Source organism: Podarcis muralis, chromosome 11, assembly GCF_964188315.1.
Source record: "Podarcis muralis chromosome 11, rPodMur119.hap1.1, whole genome shotgun sequence".
Lineage (NCBI taxonomy): Eukaryota > Metazoa > Chordata > Lepidosauria > Squamata > Lacertidae > Podarcis > Podarcis muralis.
This window is the reverse complement of record NC_135665.1, coordinates 56832313-56852984: the sequence shown is the minus strand read 5'-3', so window position 1 is coordinate 56852984 and position 20672 is coordinate 56832313. Positions and strand designations below refer to the sequence as shown.

Here is a 20672-nt window from a genome sequence, read left to right as displayed (position 1 = left end):
AAAATGTCACCATACCACCTCGCATTTCCGTTCGGTTACCTGCTAATTTTTTCTGCTTGCTTCTAAACCTCTTAATCTCACTGCTGTACAGTGCTCTACCATTACAGATGCAATATCTATTCTGGTTTATGATGATTGCTGGGAGGAAGGAAACGTAAAATTCTCAGCTCCAGGCCATCTGCCTTGACGAGCATCCTAGTGCTGTTTAGTTCTGCAAGCTGGATTTTTGCCTTTATATAACATTTCAGTTGATTATTAAAATCAGTCAGATTGGCTCAAAAGCTTTATTTTTCCCTGCAGAGAGGCAGGCACTAAAATAAGATGCCCTAATAAATTAGGTAAGATACCTTTTTGGAAAATCTTCACTATTTTTGTTAATAGAAATTATTCTAAGATGCCACCTGGTGGTTTTTAGAAGAAGCAATCTCCACTTCTCACACCAAAGCAAATGCTACTTGTAAAGTGGTAAAGGTTAAGGGACCCCTGACCATTAGGTCCAGTCGTGGCCGACTCTGGAGTTGCAGTGCTCATCTCGCTTTATTGGCCGAGGGAGCCGGCATACAGCTTCCGGTTCATGTGGCCAGCATGACTAAGCCACTTCTGGCGAACCAGAGCAGCGCAAGGAAACGCCATTTACCTTCCTGCCAGAGCAGTACCTATTTATCTACTTGCACTTGCATGCTTTCAAACTGCTAGGTGGGCAGGAGCAGGGACCGAGCAACGGGAGCTCACCCTGTCGCGGGGATTCGAACCGCCGACCTTCTGATCGGCAAGCCCTAGGCTCTGTGGTTTAACCCACAGCGCCACCTGCGTCCCTGTAAGGTGGTACCTACTGCAAAATAAATAGGCACCAAGGAACGAGTGCCTATGCTCATCTAGTCCTCATTCGCCCACAGCAGTCTAATAAAAGCACACGAGGTTGGTGTTTCATTCAGCTCCCAAGTGCCCTGTTCAGTCGATCCATGCACAATTTTAAAAATCATTTTGTGGTGTGTGCGATTCAACTGCTCTGTGTCTCATCACCTCTTTTGCTCTCTCTCTCCTTCCTAGCGGTGCCACCTGGGACTTGCAACCTGAAAAACTTGACTTCACGCAATTCCACAGAAAGCTCCGCAACACCCCCAAGCATCCCCTCCCACACATAGACAGAGAAGGGTGAGTAGGTCGCCGGGCTTTGTTTACTTTCTGGTTGGGAGGCAGGAAACCCAAAGACCATTGGAAGAGAAGCCCTGCTGGGTCGTCCCAAAGGCCCGTCTCCTCCAGCATCACACAGTGACCAGCCAGGTGCCCCCCAAATGAGAAGGACATAAAAATAGCCTGCTAGATCAGGGCCAATGGCTCACCTGGCCCAGCATCCCGTTCTCACTGTGACCAACCACACGCCTATGGGGTTGCAAGGAGAACATGCGCACAATGACAGCTCCCCCTCCTATGGTTTCCAGCAATTCAGAAGCATTTCTGCCTCGAGCGACCGTATTTTTCGCTCCATAAGACGCACTTTTTTCCTCCTAAAAAGTATTGGAAATGTGAGAGCGTCTTATGGAGCGAATGGCGCTGCACAGAGAGGTAGAGCTGCGCAGCGCCCCTTCAGCGAAGCGGGAGGAGGAACGGAGACCCTTCTGTTCCTCCTCCCGCTTCGCTGAAGGGGCGCTGCGCAGCTCTCCCTCTCTGCACAGCGCCTGTTATGCGAAGCCGGAGGAGGAACAGAAGGGTCTCCTTCTGTTCCTTCTCCAGCTTCGCTGAAGGGGCGCTGCGCAGTTCTCCCTCTCTGCCAAGCGCCTCTCCTGTGAAGGAGAGGCGCTGCGCAGAGAGAGAGAACTGTGCAGTGCCCCTTCAGCGACGCGCCTGTCATGCGAAGCCGGAGGAGGAACAGAAGGGACTTCTGTTCCTTCTCCAGCTTCACTGAAGGGGCGCCGCGCAGTTCTCCCTCTCTGAGAGGGAGAACTGCGCAGCGCCCCTTCAGTGACGTGCCTGTCCTGGCTTCTGCCTTAGCCGTGCGCAGCCTCTTCGGGCAGGGGGAGCCTTCATCCCGCTGCCCTGAAGAGGCTTGGCGCGGTTATCCCAGATGCCAGAAAAGCCACACGGTATCCCAGAAGCCAGATCCCTCTTGCTGTTCTGGCTTCTGGGATTCAAAATAATTTTTTTCTCGTTTTCCTCCTCCCAAAACTAGGTGCGCCTTATGGTCTGGTGTGTCATATGGAGCGAAAAATACGGTAGTAGCCATCGATAGCCCTCTTCTCCTTCAATGACAGGACACAAGTCCACCATCACTCTTCCCTCTTGAACTATCCAGCAGCTGTTATGGTCAGCTGCTTCAAGGATTCCTATAGTGGTAACAAGCCACATTTGTGGTGTGTCAGCAGCCTCTAAGAGGACTGCTCCTGCGCGAGGTGTCCGCAGTTTGAGGCAGGAGTTTAGAGCTCATAGAGGAAGAGGAGAGGTTTCAGGAGAAAGACAATTCACTATTTCCCCCCACCCATCCAGTCCTCTCTAGCTGTGCTTCCAGGCTTGAACATAACCATATAATTTAAGGTGCTGGTTTTGACCTTTAAAGCCCTATGCTGTCTAGGACCCACATACCTATGGGACCGTCTATCTTGGTATGCCCCGCGGAGGACCTTAAAGTCCACAAATAACAACACCTTGGAGGTCCCAAGTCACAAGGTGGTTAGATTGGTCTCAACTAGGGCCAGGGCCTTTTCAGTACTGGCCCCGACTTGGTGGAACGCTCTGTCACAAGAGACTAGGGCCCTGGAGACCTTGACATCTTTCCGCAGGGTCTGCAAGACAGAGCTGTTCCGCCTGGACTCAGTCTGACCCTTATGTTTCCCGCCCCTTATGGTTTTGATCTGTGGGCTACTTTTAAAATGAGGCTGCATTTTAAATTGCATTTTAACCTTTATTTTAAATTGGGTTTTTTTGTCCTATTACATTTTTACTGTAATTTTACTGGTGTTAGCCACCCTGAGCCCGGCTCTGGCTGGGGAGGGTGGGGTATAAACAAAAATTATTATTATTATTATTATTATTATTATTATTATTATTATTGATGGAGGGTGGTTTCTGGAGATGCAGAAAGGGAAGAAGTATCCTTTTTTACTTTCCACTGCTCCTGAAACCCCCTTTTTATCATGGGCAGAGAAGGGCTCAAGGCACACATGTCTCTGACCCTAATCCTCTGACCCAATACACATGAGACTGTGCATTGTTTGGGGTTCAAACAATACCACCTCCCCTCTATTTTCCCACCCCACATCCACAGGTGCTACAAACTTGTTTTGCGTAGATCCTTATTGGGCCGTTTGAGAAGTTTTCATTTCGTGGGATTTCTTTTAATTGTCTTCTAACTTGCTAGCCAATATAATTCTGCATTCCTGGGAAGTAGCCCTTGACTATAGAAACCACTGCCTTAATTTTGTTTTTGCACCCAGACTGGTAGTAGGGTGCCAGACCACCCGAGTTCAGTATTAGGGGATGATGATAACATTAGCAGAGGTAAATTATTATGTGCCTTTTGTTTTAAGAAGAAAGAAGCAGCATGAACGACATTTGCTCTCTTGGGTTGTCGCAACAGCCTTCTAAGACAAGTAAACATCCCACTTCATAGAGGGAAAAGCGAATGTTGAACTGCCCTAGGCCGCCCTGTGCAATTGGTTCCAACACGTTTCCAAGCAGCTAGGAAGCCTGTTTAGAAAATCCTATTGAAATGGAAGGTGTGAGCTTTTCAAGCACCTAAATTCCGCACCCGGTACGACAACCTTGTGCTTTGTCCTGTCGTTCTGCAGAATTGTGGCGCACACGCAGCCTTTCGTATAGAATATAGAATCCTTTTGTGCTACTGAAACTTTAAGGTACAACATCTTAAGCAGGCGGTTGCTTCAGAGTCTCATCCTGGGGGTGGGTTTTTAGAATCCTTTCACATCAAAGACATTGGGTCAACAAGTGTTAATCCTGCGAGGAAACGCCATTGAATCCAGTTTTTGCTTTTGTTCCAAAGGAAACGTAAGCATGCAACCAGGGGGAAAGGTTTAGGTTTTTCTGGTTTGTGTTATATCATCACCATGAGTTCCGTAGAAATCCACATTGCCCATTGTTTAATGATGAATAACAGTGGAGCTTACTTTTCTGCAAATAGGCGGTCCATGTGGCATTGAAACTCCTGGCAGTCGTATTTTTGTTGGACTCTTGCTGTTTAAAGAGATTGCAGTAAGCCTTCCTGACCTTTTGTACAGGCTACAAATAGGTACACATGTTTCCACGGGCACCTCTACATTCTAGATTTAAAGGGACTTGCTAAAAAGTCTCTCCCCTCCCCACTTCCACAATGACCCCTGGGAAATGTAGTTTGGTTGGGAGGGGAGTATCTTTAATAGAGAAACTGCATCACCAAATAGTTCCCAGGATAATTTCAGGGGAAGTTGTGTAAGCTTGCAGTGTAGATCTTATTTATTTGCTTGCTTACAAGGCTCTAATGTACTGTGATACCTTGGTTTACGAACTTAATCCGTTACAGCAGTCCGTTCTTAAACCGAAACTGTTCTTAAACCGAGGCGTGCTTTCCCTAATGAGGCTTCCTGCCACTAGTGCCCTTTCACCATTCAGCTTCCGTTCTTAGACTGAGGTAAAGTTCGCAAACTGGGACACTACTTCCGGTTCTGTGGAGTTCGTAAACCAAATACAGTGGTACCTCAGGTTACACAGTGCTTCAGGTTACATATGCTTCAGGTTACAGACTCCACTAACCCAAAAATAGTACCTCAGGTTAAGAACTGTGCTTCAGGATGAGGACAGAAATCGCGCGGCTGTGGCAGCAGGAGGCCCCATTAGCGAAAGTGGTGCTTCAGGTTAAGAACAGTTTCAGGTTAAGAACGGGCCTCGGAACGAATTAAGTTCTTAACCTGAGGTACCACTGTAGTTCCTAAACAGGGCTGTTCTTAAACCGAGGTACCAGTGTACATCAATGCAAATAGTAATAAGCAGGTTGAGTACAATCCTGTAACTCCTTAAGTTACAAAAGGAGAAAGGCAGCATTAAGTTATTTGTCACTTCCATACAAAATCCAACCGCAGGAATTCATTTAACAGTTCTTTTACTCCACTTCTCCTCCCAAAACTTGCTGAAAGAGATTTTTTTTCTTATTAAAAAAAATGTAATGAAGTGGTCAGATGAACCTTTAAATGTGCCCAAAGTGTACGTGCTTCTCAATGCTGGTACTTCTGCACTTCTACTTTACCTGGAATATTTTTGTCAGGCACAGACAGGCCTCCCCCTGCGTGCGATAAGCTCCCCTTCCTGCTATGTTATTTATTTCACTCATACCCCAACCTTTTTCACCTGGGAGCTCAGGAATCATATAAATGGTTCTCCCTCTCCTACCTTTGTGAGGCTGAGAGGCAGTAAACTGGCCCAAGGTCACCCCAGTCAGCTTTGTGGCTGCCTTGGGGATTCGAACCGCTGTCTCCCGGGTCCTAGTCCAGCACTCTTAACTCAAACTGCAGCTGCCTCTGTGTCCAACCACAGACCTGCAATGAGCTTATTACTATTCTCTGGAGCTGCCGTGATTTCTTTTGGGAATGTGTTATCGTGTCACAGTGGTACGCATCTCAGCAGCTGAAAGCCAAGTTGGTTTATTTATTTAATTTATTAAATCTGTATACTGCCCTTTGTCCGTAGATCTCAGGGGTGCAGTTCGCAGCACAGATTTACGTATCAGCTAAACAAGCTATAGCTTAGGGCCCCACTCTCTTGGGGGCCCCCAAAAAAATTAAAGGAAAAAAGCCTGGATGTACACTTCCAAAATATAAGATAAAAAACAAATAAAATAAAAACTACATACAGCAAGAGTGTTTTGTGTTGTGTAGGCTCCTATGACGTAAGTAATGGGCCTTGCCTGATAGGCTGCTCCCTAAAATACAGTGGTACCTCGGGTTACATATGCTTACAGGTTATCAGAAATAGTACCTCGGGTTAAGAACTTTGCTTCAGAATGAGAACAGAAATCGTGCTCCGGCGGTGCAGCGGCATGGAGAGGCCCCATTAGCTGAAGTGGTGCTTCAGGTTAAGAACAGTTTCAGGTTAAGAACGGATCTCCGAGGTACCACTGTATCACTGGTTTGCTCATTTCTATATATAGGGTGCCTACATTCTGCATGTGCAAATGGCTTTAGATACCTATTAGGTCCATAAATTACCATATAGCATATATTCAACACAAAAAAACAGCGACAAGTTTGTTGTTGAAAAAGGACAGCTGGACATATAAAAAGCCCCATTACCTTCAGTAGCTTGGGGCCTCATTAAACCTAAATCCGGCCCTGCATAGAATGACAATATAAAAACCACAAAGCACATACAGTGGTGCCTCACAAGACAAAATTAATCCGTTCCGCGAGTCTCTTCGCCTTGCGGTTTTTTCGTCTTGCGAAGCATGGCTATTAGCGGCTTAGCGGCTATTAACGGCTTAGCGGCTTTAAGAAAAAGGAAACAAACTCAAAAGAACTCGAAAGACGTTTCGTCTTGCAAAGCAAGCCCATAGGGAAATTCGTCTTGCGAAGCACCTCAAAAAACGGAAAACTCTTCCGTCTAGCGAGTTTTTCGTCTTGCGAGGCATTCGTCTTGCGGGGCACCACTGTAATAAAAATAAGAACACAAATGAACTATCCCCCACCTCACATTTAAAAGGGTATCGGATGTTGGTCAGCCAGAGGCCTGGCGGAAGAGGAACATTTTCGTGTAAGGTGGATCGTTAAGACATGGAAATGAAAATTGGAACCGGGGAGAAGAAGAAAGATCTTTCGGCATTTGCCATGTCTGGAGAAACACCTGCCAGAGTTTTGTTTTGTGGTGTTTGTCACTCCTTTGTAAGCCATGAGCCGCCAGCCTGTGCATGAACACATTTTCGCGCACAGTGTTCATTCTCCCCTTTGTCTGTCCCTGACTCAGGATCGGAAAAGGGAAGAGCGAGGACGGAGATGGAATCAACCTCAACGACATCGGGAAGGTTCTGCCAGCCTGGCAGGTGAGTCTTTTTCCAGCCCAGCTTTGAACAACTTGTTCTGTCTGTTTGACACCCAAACAGGAGCACTGTTCACCCCCCAAGCTCCCAACTGTGTCTGAAATATGCTCAGTCTCTGGTCATTCAGGCCAAGAACCATTCCTTGCTGTCCTTGGAGCATTATGCTCTATAAAGGGCTCCCCCCCCCCTTGTCTAAATTGCATTTATGGATTTTTGAGTTTGATTTAAGAATACCCACATCACATTTGGTATTTGCAGAATGAAGCCCATGTACATCGGTGTAAAGGGTTGCATCAAACACATCACTGGGATAACGTTTTAGGCCAGGGGTGAAATCAGTTATAAGGGGTATAAATATTTTTACTACCCTTGAGTTCTGGACTCAGAGGAGCACAGGGTCATTTTTCACACAGAAGTGAGGACTGAGAGTCATTAGTGAGTTAAAATCAAATTATAAGGAGGTAAATGCTTTTTGGGGATGCGGGTGGCGCTGTGGGTAAAAGCCTCAGCGCCTAGGGCTTGCCGATCGAAAGGTCGGCGGTTCGAATCCCTGCGGCGGGGTGCGCTCCCGTTGCTCGGTCCCAGCGCCTGCCAACCTAGCAGTTTGAAAGCACCCCCAGGTGCAAGTAGATAAATAGGGACCGCTTACTGGCGGGAAGGTAAACGGAGTTTCCGTGTGCTGCGCTGGCTCGCCAGATGCAGCTTTGTCACGCTGGCCACGTGACCTGGAAGTGTCTCCGGACAGCGCTGGCCCCTGGCCTCTTAAGTGAGATGGGCGCACAACCCTAGAGTCTGTCAAGACTGGCCCGTATGGGCAGGGGTACCTTTACCTTTTTTAAATGCTTTTTAATAAAAGTTGGTGTGTGTTTTTTTTTTTAAAGGTGATTTGTATAATTATATTCTGTCAGCAATATTTTCCACAGGGTTGTGGGCATGATATATTATTAAAAGCAGTGCTTTTTTATTTATAAAAATGTTTAGAGGTACTCTCATTTTCCTACTCATATTGAAATACTGCCCCTCAATGAGGTCAAACTTAGATTCACAAAATGTTTAGGGGTAGAAAAAAAGCACTGATTAAAAGTATTCTTATTTACATATATTTTTAAGAATTTGCCCTCTGAGCCCATGCAGAAGGAGATGCCCCTTTCCTGTGTTACGTGACTGAAAGGCTCCTGGCATGTTTTCTTAAGCGCATCTGTTAGGAACAGTCTCCACAATATCAAGGTTTCGGGGCAACTGTTATCTTTGTACTTGCTTGCTGTGGTGCAGTCAGAACTTGGCAGGTACAGCCGGCCAGCACAGCTGGATATTCTGAATACATGGATGTCAGATTATGTACAGTATCTGCTTCTCAGCGCTGTGGAGCCTCAAAAGATTGTCGGTTGTTAATGAAGCGTGTTGAGGCCGCAGTTTATTTGCAAAGTTTTCAGTACTTTTTTGTTTTTTGTTTTTTTATTTTATTAAAATAATTCAACATTAATTCAACATTAAATATTACGAATATACAGACAAACATACATTTCATACAACTCTTAAAAATATTCATACATACCCACACTCAATCCCACACACACCTCCTTTTACCACCACCATCCCTCACCCCTCATCCCACCCTTGTGTTAGGCTTCCAATCTACTCAATTGCAATTTCTTTCCACTTCTATTACTTTCTTTCGCACACTTTTAAACCAACTTTCTACTTCTTTTCCTGTTACACATTGTTATCCATCTTATTTAGTATTTCAGTATTTGTAACGGAACTTATTTATTCTAATAGGAGTTCTGATTTTTGTATTTTCATTATAAGTACAAATCGCATAAAGTGGGGAGCGCTCTTTAAACGCACCCCCTCTGCCGCTCTCTCTTCACTCCATACCAAAACTACCGTGTCCAAAAATATTCACAACAAGAATTGAAGCACTGGGGCTGGCAGGAGACTGGAGGATGTGCAGGAAAACCGTGGCTGCTGCTGTGCTACCCCGCAAATCGGCTGCTAGCTGGGGAGGCTGAGCAGTGTAAACAAAGCCCCCTGTGCCTATGGTCTCTTTGGGGGCTTCCTCTGCCCTCACTGACTTCTTCAGGCTCCGGGGAGAGTCCCCTTGTGAGCCACAAGGACTTTCCAGCTCCCTCCCGCCATTTCCAGGTACGAATTGAATTGCTTGATTATTTCCCGCGGATCCACACGGTTGTGGGTGAGTTAGAACGTGCGTCAGTGGGGGTGATGCTTGTACCCAATGTTCATTTAGCACCTTGAATTCATTCCTTGGTATCCGTCACCCCGCAGAGATCAAAAGCTTTGAATCGGATGGGTAAATGGGAGGCAAGCACACCTTCGAACGAAAGCACGATGCCTGCAGCTCCACTCGCGCCCTCGGAGACATCTGGTGCCAAGAACAGCCCACCCCTAAAAAATATTGACATTCAGAAAAAAAGTATTCAGTTGCAGAGAATAGGCCAGATTGTGGTGTGGGCTGGATTGGAGGGTGTGTGTGGTGTCAAGCACAGTTTTTTTTCCCCAGTTTGCAAATGCTCACAGCACCCCAGAAATGTTGGCAACCCCTGTTGTCATGGGACAAAGGTGGCACTGTGGTCTAAACCACTGAGCCTCTTGGGCTTGCCGATCAGAAGGTCGGCGGTTCGAATCCCCGCGACAGGGTGAGCTCCCGTTGCTCTGTCCCAGCTCCTGCCAACCTAGCAGTTTGAAAGCACACCAGTGCAAGTAGATAAATAGGTACCGCTGGGACAGGAAGGTAAACAGCGTTTTCGTGTGCTCTGGTTTCCATCACGGTGTTCCGTTGTGGCAGAAGAGGTTTAGACCCATGACCCAGAAAGCTGTCTGTGGACAAACGCTGGCTCCCTTGGCCTGAAAAGTGAGATCAGCACCGCAACCACATAGTCACCTTTGACTGGACTTAACCGTCCAGGGGTCCTTTACACACACACACACACACACACACACATGTGTGTGTGTGTGTGTGTGTGTGTGTGTATTCCAAGATCATATTTTCACTCCAACCTTAACATTTCCTTTACACCAGTTTTCCTGCCATGACGCCCCTCAAAGGATCCTGGGAATTGTAGTTGGGAACCGCTGTGACTTCTCGGTTCAGAGACCTCTGTCCTCTTTGATGGAAGTACAGTTTTCAAAGTTCCCTGAGGAGCAGGAGTGACGGTTGAACATACTTGAGGCCTATACTCAGAATGTGTTTTGCACTGCCGGTCTCTTAAGTTGAACGGTCAGTTTTGGAGCGGATGTTGTGCCATCTGGCGGCCACCGGTGTAAGGACACCCTCCTGTAGCAGAGTCGTCCAACTGAAGTGCTGAAGCGGTGCCAGACTCCCTTTTGTTTCATTGCATTTTATTATTATCTATTCAACTTATATCCCTCCTTCCTTCCAAAGGAGCTAGTGAAAGACATCATAGCTGAGCTGGATAGCTCTGTTGCTTAGTGCGTGGTGCTGATGACACCAAGGTTGCAGGTTTGCTCCCCGTTTGGGACAGTTGCATATTCCTGCATTGCAGGGGGCTTGGGCTAGATCAGGGGTCAGCAAACGTTTTCAGCAGGGGGCCGGTCCACTGTCCCTCACACCATGGGGGGAGGGAATGAATGAATTCCTATGCCCCACAAATAACCCAGAGATGCATTTTAAATAAAAGGACACATTCTACTCATGTAAAAACACGCTGATTCCTGGACCGTCCGTGAGCCGGATTGAGAAGGCGTTTGGGCAGCATTTGGCCCCCGGGCCTTAGGTTGCCTATCCATGATCTAGACCAGTGGTTCTCAACCTGTGGGTCCCCAGATGTTGTTGGACTACAACTCCCAACATCCCTGAGCTCTGACCTTGCTAGCTAGGGGTGGTGGAAGATAGAGCGGGCTTCCTCAACCTCGGCCCTCCAGATGTTTTGGGACTACAATTCCCATCATCCCTGACCACTGGCCCTGCTAGCTAGGGATCATGGGAGTTGTAGGCCAAAAACATCTGGAGGGCCGAGGTTGAGGAAGCCTGAGATAGAGGAAACATAATAGATCACTTTGCAACCACTCTTCACACACACACACGGGGGGGGGGGTGGCTTTTACCAGCTTGGTCCATCTTGCTCAGTTTTGTCTCCACGTGCCTTTTCCAACCTGCTGTTCCTCCAGATGTTGTTGGGCTATCCTGTATATATCCCACTCTGATAAATTCAGCGTACAGTACTCTCTTATTTTATTTTGCCAGTCTGACTGTCAGGGAACTGCCATCAGAGCCAGAGGGAGAGGGAGGGCTCCAGAGGGATTCCGAAGAGCGTCCCGGGAGGGAGAGAAGCAGCACATCTTCTGGGGAAGGAAATCAGCGTAACACCAGTGGAGAAGGGGGGCAGATGGGGGAATCGGCGAGGTGGCTCCAAGACTCCTCGCCGGGGACCAGCGGGGAGAGCACGGGTCCTCCAATGCCCACACCCTCCCTGCGCAGAAGGCTTCCGCGCAGAGAAGCTAGGCGGAGACTAGGCGTCAAAGAGTTTCTTTGCTGGAAGAAGTTCAAGAAACGCCCACTAACGGATTCTGCCAGCGATTGAGACAGCAACGGGCGCGTGGCTGTCCAGACAGAAAGGGTTCATTCAGGCAACCAGCCAAGGGAGGCGTTGATTTACACACAAGCAACCTCTAGAACCATTACACTGACTTAGATGGGATATCCTCTCCCTTCCAGCCTTTTGCGATTATCAGAGAGTGGGATATATACAGAGTCTATGTAAAAGACTATGTATGGGATGTGGGTGGTGCTCTGGGTTAACCACAGAGCCTAGGGCTTGCCAATCGGAAGGTCGGCGGTTCGAATCCCCACGATGGGATGAGCTCCCGTTGCTCGGTCCCTGTTCCTGCCAACCTAGCAGTTTGAAAGCATGTCAAAGTGCAAGTAGATAAATAGGTACCACTCCGGCGGGAAGGTAAACGGCGTCCCTTTGCCTTTACTTTTACCTTTATGTAAAAGAATATTTTCAAAAGATCAATCCATTGGCAGGTATTGATTAAGCTTTGGCATGTAAATAGGATCATTTTATAAAATAAAATTTATAGTAAGTTAAATTATATGGAGAAAGTAAAGTTTAAGCGCATATTTAAGGAATTTAATTCGGGAATGCAAGGGGAAGATCGGAGGTCTTGTCAATCACGAATGGATGTACGAAGCAAGTATTAGTTAAAGAATGAGTAATGGTTTTTTGTTTATTTCTTATTTTGCCTACAACATCTATTGTACATTTCTGTTGCAAAGTTTTCAACCAAGAAAGCATTCGAAAGAATGGGGGGGGGGGCGGAGAGATGTTGTTGGACTACAACTCCCATCAGCCTTGGCAATGCTGGCCGGGGAGCTGGAGGTAGACTGGTTGGAAAAGGCTGGTCTGCACAGTGTGACAGTTAAACACACTTCATTCAGTGGCGCTGAGGTCTAAAGCACTGAGCCTCTTGGGCTTGCTGATCAGAAGGTCAGCGGTTCGAATCCCCGTGACGGGGTGAGCTCCCGTTGCTCGGTCCCTGCTCCTGCCTACCTAGCAGTTTGAAAGCACGTAGAAGTGCAAGTAGATAAATAGGTACCGCTCTGGCGGGAAGGTAAATGGCGTTTCCGTGCGCTGCTCTGGTTTCAGTGTTCCGTTGCTCCAGAAGCGGCTTAGTCATGCTGGCCACATGACCCAGAAAAACTGTCTGCAGACAAATGCCGGCTCCCTTGGCCTGTGAAGCGAGATGCGCGCTGCAACCCCAGAGTCGTTCGCGACTGGACTTAACCGTCAGGGGTCCTTTACCTTTTTTACTTCAAAGCATGTGCACTTAGGTGCAGCCCTTGCCCCCATTATTTTGAGGTTCAGTGCACATTTCCAGATCTTAGGGGGTATCTTTCAAGGGAAAAGGTTCCACCAGATGGGTTAAGCGTATGTTCTCTAGTCCCTCTTTGTTTCAGGCACCCCTGCGGTTATTTTGATAAATACACAGTTCCATCCAACACTGTTAGAGTAAGGCAACATTCCCAGAACAGTCAAATACTGGGGTCAGTAGAAGGGGGGGGGCCTTTAAAAGGAGGTTCAAAATGGCCTGTGGAGGAAAAGAAGTTTAGGAGGTGCAAAATATGTATTTAGGAACTCTGAGCCTCAGAAATAAAGGGCAGCGTATTTTATAAAACGATTCCACAACACAATATTCTCAGACAGACAGACTACAAAATTCTTTTCTTGCCTTTTATGGCGTCTAATAACGACGAATGAGTAATCCGTGTTGATTTTATATTGATATTTCTTGAAATTGCTTTCTTTACATTCCTAACAACCTGAGCTGGAGTTGATGATAATTTTATAAGCTTGTCAAAGGAGTCAATGTATGCCCAGAATTTGTGAAACCCTGACTGCATTTCTCCTGGGAACCAGGAGGCGGCAGCAGATACCCACCCTCTGACTTATCCTGCCACTATAATGTCCTGGATGCATTCCGTTCTACAGAATGTGCGGTGTGACAAAAAAAAAGAGTGTGCTTGGAATCGTACGCAAAGATTACAAGACTGCATTTATTTATTTCTTTTCAAATGGGGAGGGTGCAACAGGTCATCTCTTCAGAATCCTTTCAAGTAAATAATAAATGCAGTTTTTAGGTTGTGCCATTTGCAGAATACTTCATTAAGCAGCACTTTCAAGATGGACTTCAAAGCAGCATCACTTCATGGGCCTTTTAAAAAAAAGGTGTTTAAAGGATAATGTGTGGAATGGCCCTGATGAGTGTGTGTGTGTGTGTGTGTGTGTGTGAGAGAGAGAGAGAGAGAGAGAGAGAGAGAGAGAGAGAGAGAGAGAGAGAAACAAAACCTGGTGAACTGATTTGACAGGGCTTGGTCAAGTTTCAGTGTGTTTCCAATTATTATTATTATTATTATTATTATTATTATTATTACCCACCTATCTGACTGAGTTATTATTCCCAAGGCCAGATTTAGGTTTGATGAGGCCCTCCTAAGCTACTGAAGGCAATGGGTCCCTTTATATGTCCAGCTGTCCTTCGCCAACAACAAATTGTCGCTGGTTTTTTGAGTTGAATATAGGCTAGATGGTAATTTATGGACCTGATAGGTATCTAAAACCATTTGAACGTAACAAAATATGTATTTTATCAAAATAATTGTTGAACTGAAATGCAATTAAGAAGAAGTATATTAATAGTAAAATTGGGGGGGCCTCCCAAGAGAGTGGGGCCCTAAGCTATAACTTCTTTAGCTTATACGTAAAACCCTATGCGGCCTAGGACCCACATACATACAGGACCGCCTCTTCTGGTATGCCCCGCGGAGGACCTTAAGGTCCACAAATGACAACATTTTGGAGGTCCCAAGTCGCAAGGTGGTTAGGTTGGTCTCAACTAGGGCCAGGGCCTTTTCAGTACTGGCCCCGACTTGGTGGAACGCTCTGTCTCATGAGACCAGGGCCCTGCGGGACTTGACATCTTTCCGCAGGGCCTGCAAGACAGGGCTGTTCCGCCTGGCCTTTGGTTTGGACTCAGTCTGACCCTTATGTTTCCCTCCCCTTATGGTTTTGTTCCATGGGCTACTTTTAAAATGAGTCTGCATATTAAATTGCCTTTATCCTGTATTTTAAATTGGGTTGTTTTTTCCTATTATGTTTTTACTGTAATTTTACTGGTGTTAGCCGCCCTGAGCCCGGCTCTGGCCAGGGAGGGTGGGTTACAAATAATAATAATAATAATAATAATAATAATAATAATAATAAAAATCCGGCACTGATTATTCCCTTCCCACAAAAGCATAGATTCACCTTGCAATTTATCCTCTGGGAAAGGTTTTTTTTTTGAAGGGTGCAGCTCCCACAGGCTGCAGCAGAGGGTGATGTGGTTTTTCCAATGCAAGGTGAGCTGGCAGCCGGACGCTGGCAGAGAGATTCTCCCCCCGCAAAGCTAAACAGAGCTCTCTGGAGAGGAAGCTGCCGGTGTCGCTTTTCCCAAATAGTGAAATATAGCATGTGTTAGTAGCAGCCTTTCAATACAACATCCTGAACAAGGGTCAGGGCGCACGTTCTTCCCGCCGAAGTCGTGGCGGCTGACCTCAGGCTTACCCAAGCGAAAGGAGCCTTGCTCTGCGGAGGCAGGGCCCAGCCTGGCATGAGTGCCCTGCCGTGACCCTGGCTCTCGGGAAAGGGGGTGGGTGGGGGGAAGCGAGAGCTGCTGCGGGTTTCCCTGCATGCATTCACGCCGTTTGTCATCCGTGTGTATGTGTGAGAGGGAGATCTTTGCAGCTGGCTGCCCCTCCTCCCATTGCCTGTCCTGCCTTCTGGGAAGCTTTCTAGAGAAATGGCTGGCCACTATGCTTGGACCATATTTCTTCCAGCTAGGAGTGGGTGAATTGCTTATACAGTGGACGCCCGGGTTGCGAATGTGATCCGTGCAGGAGGCACGTTCGCAACACGCAGCACTGTGTCTGTGCATGCGCGGGTTGCAATTCGGCACTTCTGCACATGCGCAAAGCGCGATTTAGTGCTTCTGCACATGTGCAAAGTGCCGAAAACCAGAAGTAACCCGTTCCGGTACTTCTGGGTTTCTGCGCGTCTGTAAACTGAAAACACACAACCTGAAGCGTCTGTAACCCGAGGTGTGACTGTATCAGGAAAGTTAGATTCCAGAGAGAGAGAGACAGACAGACTGACTCTAGGCTGCAGAGACAGTGAATCTTTAGGGCTGCAGGGCTGTGATCTGATCTGATATTATTCCATCACTCAAAAGCATCACCTAGCATAGCCAGTGGTCAAGAATGATGAACATTGCAATTCAGCAATAACTGGAGGGCTACAGATTATTATTATTATTATTATTATTATTATTATTATTATTATACAACAAAATAATTATTTATACCCTGCCCATCTAGCTGGGTTTCCCCAGCCACTCTGGGCGGCTCTCAACAGAATATATAAAAAAGCGACGAAACATCCAACATTAAAAACTTCCCTAAACAGGGCCACCTTCAGATGTCTTCTAAAAGTCAGATAGTTGTTTATTTCCTTGACATCTGCTGGGAGGGTGTTCCACAGGGCAGGTGCCACTACTGAGAAGGCCCTCTGCCTGGTTCCCTGTAACCTCACTTCTCGCAGGGAGGGAACCGCCAGAAGGCCCTTGGAGCTGGACCTTTGCTTGCACCACTCCAAATTTCTTATTGAATAGAAATATGCTGGAAAACGAAAAAGAAACAACTCCTAGTGGTGCTTGTTTAATTGTTCCACAGAACGCAATTACTTTATTGTATGATCACAGGGCATTCAGAAACTATACAACAATCCAGCTACATGAGAACATGAATCATTCCCAAAATAAAATTATAAACGAACCTCTTACATATGTAGTTTAAGTACACATTCAATGAGAGGGGTGAGCTAGCTTTTGCCAGATAATCTCATTTATATTGGATCTGAGACCAAAAAACAAAGAAACCCGCTTATCTCGTCAAGACAAATAAGCCTTTTTTTTTCTTCTCTGATCTTGCATATTTGTCAAAGTTGAAAATCCACAATGGTAAGTTGTGGAGAACTGTAGAAGAACGGCCAATGCTCTTGAAGACAGACATGAATACTCTTTCTGGTTGTATAGCCATGCTACACTGAAATGTTTAAATGTTTCTTTGATTGCCCTTGAATCTTCCTGCCTCTCCTGCCACACGCTTTGAGATCCACTGACTTAGCTGCTCTCTGCACACAAACACAGAGAGAAAGTTTTTTCTCTCCTGTGACACTAAAACTTGGTAATATCCAATAAAGCCAAATGTTGGAAGATCCAGGAAAGGGGGAGAGAGAGAGAGAGACTTCGTTACTTCATTAAGAGTGTGGAATTTCCTCTCTGAAGAGATAGTGATGGTCGCCAACACGGATGGTCTTAAAATGGAAGTAGACAAATTTGTGGAAGTCAAAGCCATTGGTGGCTCTCAGGGCTTTCTTAGGCTCTTAACATTGGGAAATAGCTGCTGAGGTGCCTCAAACAAATCTTCTGACAGAGTTTGGCTCTCCGTACAGTGGATCGCAAATGTGATCCGTGCGGGATGCACGTCTGCGCACATGCACGTTGCGATTCGGCGCTTATGCGCAAAGCACGATTTGGCGCTTCTGCGCATGTGCGACCGCTGAAACCTGGAAGTAACCCATTCCGGTACTTCTGGGTTTCGGTGGTCCGTAACCTAAAAAAACCGCAACCTGAAGCATCTGTAACCCGAGGTATGACTGTACTTGTCTTCATAAAGCATTTGCCTCATGTGAATGTAGCTTAGGCAGGGGCGAAACAAGGCTTTATTTTACCTGGGTCAAAGACTCAGTTTGGCAGGTGCGCACACGCGCGCCCGCACACACACGCAGAGAGACAGAAACCATATGCATTTGTGTACAGTACACACACACACAGGCTGGAAACCTCAATGGCCCCCCTCTGGAGACTTCACCCAGGGGTAAAAAAAAACCTGGCTAGCCCTATCCCCCAGCTCTGACTTAGGAAAGGGATTTAAATTAGCCTGGATTGATTTTGCAACCAAAAACACTGTAATAAAGGTAGTAAGTACATGCATAAATGCACACATGTTTTTGTGTCGCCTGTGCTGCCACCAGCACAAAACTGAACGGTTTTGCAAATTATATCAAAATTATTTTTAACTTCCTTACATTTCTACACAGTCGTTATATGCCTGATCAGGACCCTCTAAATTTGCTTTAGATCTAACTTTAGTAGAAAAAGTTTGGGGAAACTTCTTTTGTTTTGTTTTTTTAAAGCTACGATCAAAGTCATTCTCCCTCTTTGGCAGTGCCTAATATTAGCGTATTAAACTTTGGGCGGCTTGCTAAGTCTACGCTAATGTTTCATCCTTTGTTTGGTACTTAACCAGTTAATGTTTCCTGTTGAGACTAAAAATGGGTTCGTAACTCACTGAATCCTCTCTGTTGTTGTTTTTTTCCCCCAGCGCCCCCCCTTCCCATCCCCCCTTTAAGCATTTCCTCTGATGTTATGAAAATAGCAACCAATACAATATAGGAGACCAGAAGTTCTTAAAATGCTGGCTTCCTGTCTGCAGCAGGCAGGTAATCACTTAGGAGCCATTGTCAAACGCTCCCTTCCAGTCTGGGATCTTGTGTTCTCTCTCAAGTGTGTGGAACTAAAGCCCAATTTTAACAAATGCCAGACATCTAAGAAAAAACGTGGCGTGTGGGGCTCCACGTGCCTCGTTCAAAGCAGGAGACGCAAGACGTTTGTTGGTAGCGAGCCAGAGATGTGGGGCAGGGCCCATGTAAACGTGCTAATTCTGTATTCTTGCAAGTAAGCTGGTTTGAGCAAGTTGCTCTCCTGTGTGTGTAGTTTAACACGGCCTGCATTTTATAATGGGCCTTATTCGCCGCAGATGGGGGAAAGGAGCCTTTTGCTGTCTAATTATTATCATTATTACTACTGTATTATTGTTAAATATTTATTATTTATACCCCGCCCATCTGGCTGGGTTTCCCCAGCCACTCTGGGTGGCTACCAACAGAATATTAAAATACAACAACCTATTAAACATTAAAAGCTTCCCTAAACAGGGCTGCCTTCAGATGTCTTCTAAAAGTCTGGTAGTTGTTTTTCTCTTTGACTTCTGGTGGGAGGGTGTTCCACAGGGCGGGTGCCACTACCAAGAAGGCCCTCTGCCTGGTTCCCTGTAACTTGGCTTCTCGCAGCGAGGGAACCACCAGAATGCCCTCGGAGCTGGACCTCAGTGTCTGGGTAGAACTATGGGGGTGGAGACGATCCTTCAGGTATACTGGACTGAGGCCATTGAGGTTAGCACCAACATTTTGAACTGTGCTCGGAAACGTATAAGAAACGTAATAAGAAATGACCACTTCAGAAACTTACTTGGTTGCTAAGGTCGCCTCCAGATTGACAGCATTCTTCAGGCATGGCAAGGGCATACGAGGAATTTAGGTTTGTGCCATTGGGAAGGATGAAACCTAATGCCGCAGGAGACAGAATTTGGATTCATAATGACCTTAACATATTGGAAGACGGGGCCCAAACTAACAAAATGAATGTCAGTAGGTAAAGGTAAAGGACCCCTGGACGGTTAAGTCCAGTCAAAGGCAACTATGGGGTGCGGCGCTCATCTCGTTTCAGGCCAGGGAGAACAAATGTCAGGTTCTGCACTTAGTCAGGAAGAACCAGCTGCACAAATATAAGATGGGGGGGGGGGGCACCTGGATTGCCAGTAATGTGCTGGCTGACCACTATGAGAACAGAGAACTGGACTAGAGGTGTCCTTTGGCCAAATCTAGCAGGACTCTCCTGGTGTTTGTATCTAGGCTGATGGACAGAGAGTTCGCTGGCTTTCCTTGGGCTGGCTGGTGAGTAGATGGTGGAGGCAAGTTTTGGGTTTGGGGGCAGTCTACCTTTCTGCTAACTCTACGGCGGCTACTATTAATGTTATGACTCTCCATATTATTAAGTTGCAGCAGCTGTCTCCCATGTGTCCAGCTAGAGGGCAAGGGGGGGTCAGAACTGACCTCAGTCGAGTCTAGACTAAATAGATCGCTGACCAAGTTGAACGTGCGCCCAAGGGCCTCTTAGCTGGAAAGAACAAACGAGCGCAAAAATAAGCCCATCAGTGTGTGAAGAACAGCCTTCCTTGCAATCACATTATCGTTTTTCTGTGCTCTTTTTTTTTTTAATGCTTGGTTTAGCAATTAAAAGGTGACACGGCACTTTGGGTTTTTCCAGTCGGCCGCTCAAGGCGACCCTCGTGACACTCGGTTTAAAAACATCGTTATACAATTCTGCCCTGTGTTTTTGGGAAAAATACCTCTCACTATTCCTTTACCAGCAAATACGAAACTTATTTGATTTCATTTTCGTGTTTGGTGGGGGTTTTTGATGGTTTTTTTGTAGACCTGTGTCTCCTTCTGCACACTCGTTCCTTCCCCCCCCCCCCCCAGATTCAAACCTTGACACTCCAGTCTGGGAGTCTGCCGCTTCCGCCCCCCACAATTTCTCTCCACTAACTCATTCAAAACTTCTTTTCGTTTGCTTAGATTTCTGCTCCTTTCCTGGCTGTGTCTGCCTGCGTGTGTTTGGGGCTGCGGGCGGGAAAGTACGTGATATCTGGCAGGTATTTGTGAATGGGCCTCAACCCTGTGACTCCCTGTGGCTCGGCCAAACCGGGTTGGGAGGCGACGGCGAGGGGAGGAATCAGAAAGTGACTCTGTGCGGCTCGACTTGGCTGGAAAATATTCTCAGTGTGGCAGTTCAGAAGCCAGGAGGAAGCTATCTTCTGGCCTAAAAACAATAAAGGGGTCAACGGCTTGATCCTTTCTCCTACACCCTTTTCCTTCCATTGTGAGATTTATCCAGGCTGCCTTAGAGACCTAAGAGAATAGAGCAAAGGCACATGACATAACGGGGGGTGGATGTCTGGACTGGCCCAGTGAGATTTTTTTAAGTTATTATTCTTGGTTACACCAAACAAAGCAGTCGGTCTCTTGGGCCTCCTGCATCTCCTCTACGTGTGGTGTTGGTGTGTGACTTAGCAGAGATATTAGAAGCTGCAGGAGCTTCTAGTCTCCCAAGGCCTTCAAAGGTAGTGGATGTCCAGGATCCCAAGACAATCAAGGCAAGGACTGTCTCGCCAGAG

At 46.6% G+C, this 20672-nt stretch overlaps 1 protein-coding gene across 5 annotated transcripts in view; it reads left to right on the top strand.

The window, feature by feature from the left end:
- CTIF (cap binding complex dependent translation initiation factor) overlaps nucleotides 1-20672 on the top strand; it is a 198128-nt gene that overhangs the window by 72107 nt on the left and 105349 nt on the right. For all 5 annotated transcript variants that reach the window (XM_028748038.2, XM_028748039.2, XM_028748041.2 and 2 more), the window contains 2 exons: nucleotides 1051-1155; nucleotides 6943-7018. In XM_028748038.2, coding sequence (XP_028603871.2) covers nucleotides 1051-1155; nucleotides 6943-7018 — 181 coding nt within the window. The remainder of the gene's footprint in view (nucleotides 1-1050; nucleotides 1156-6942; nucleotides 7019-20672) is intronic.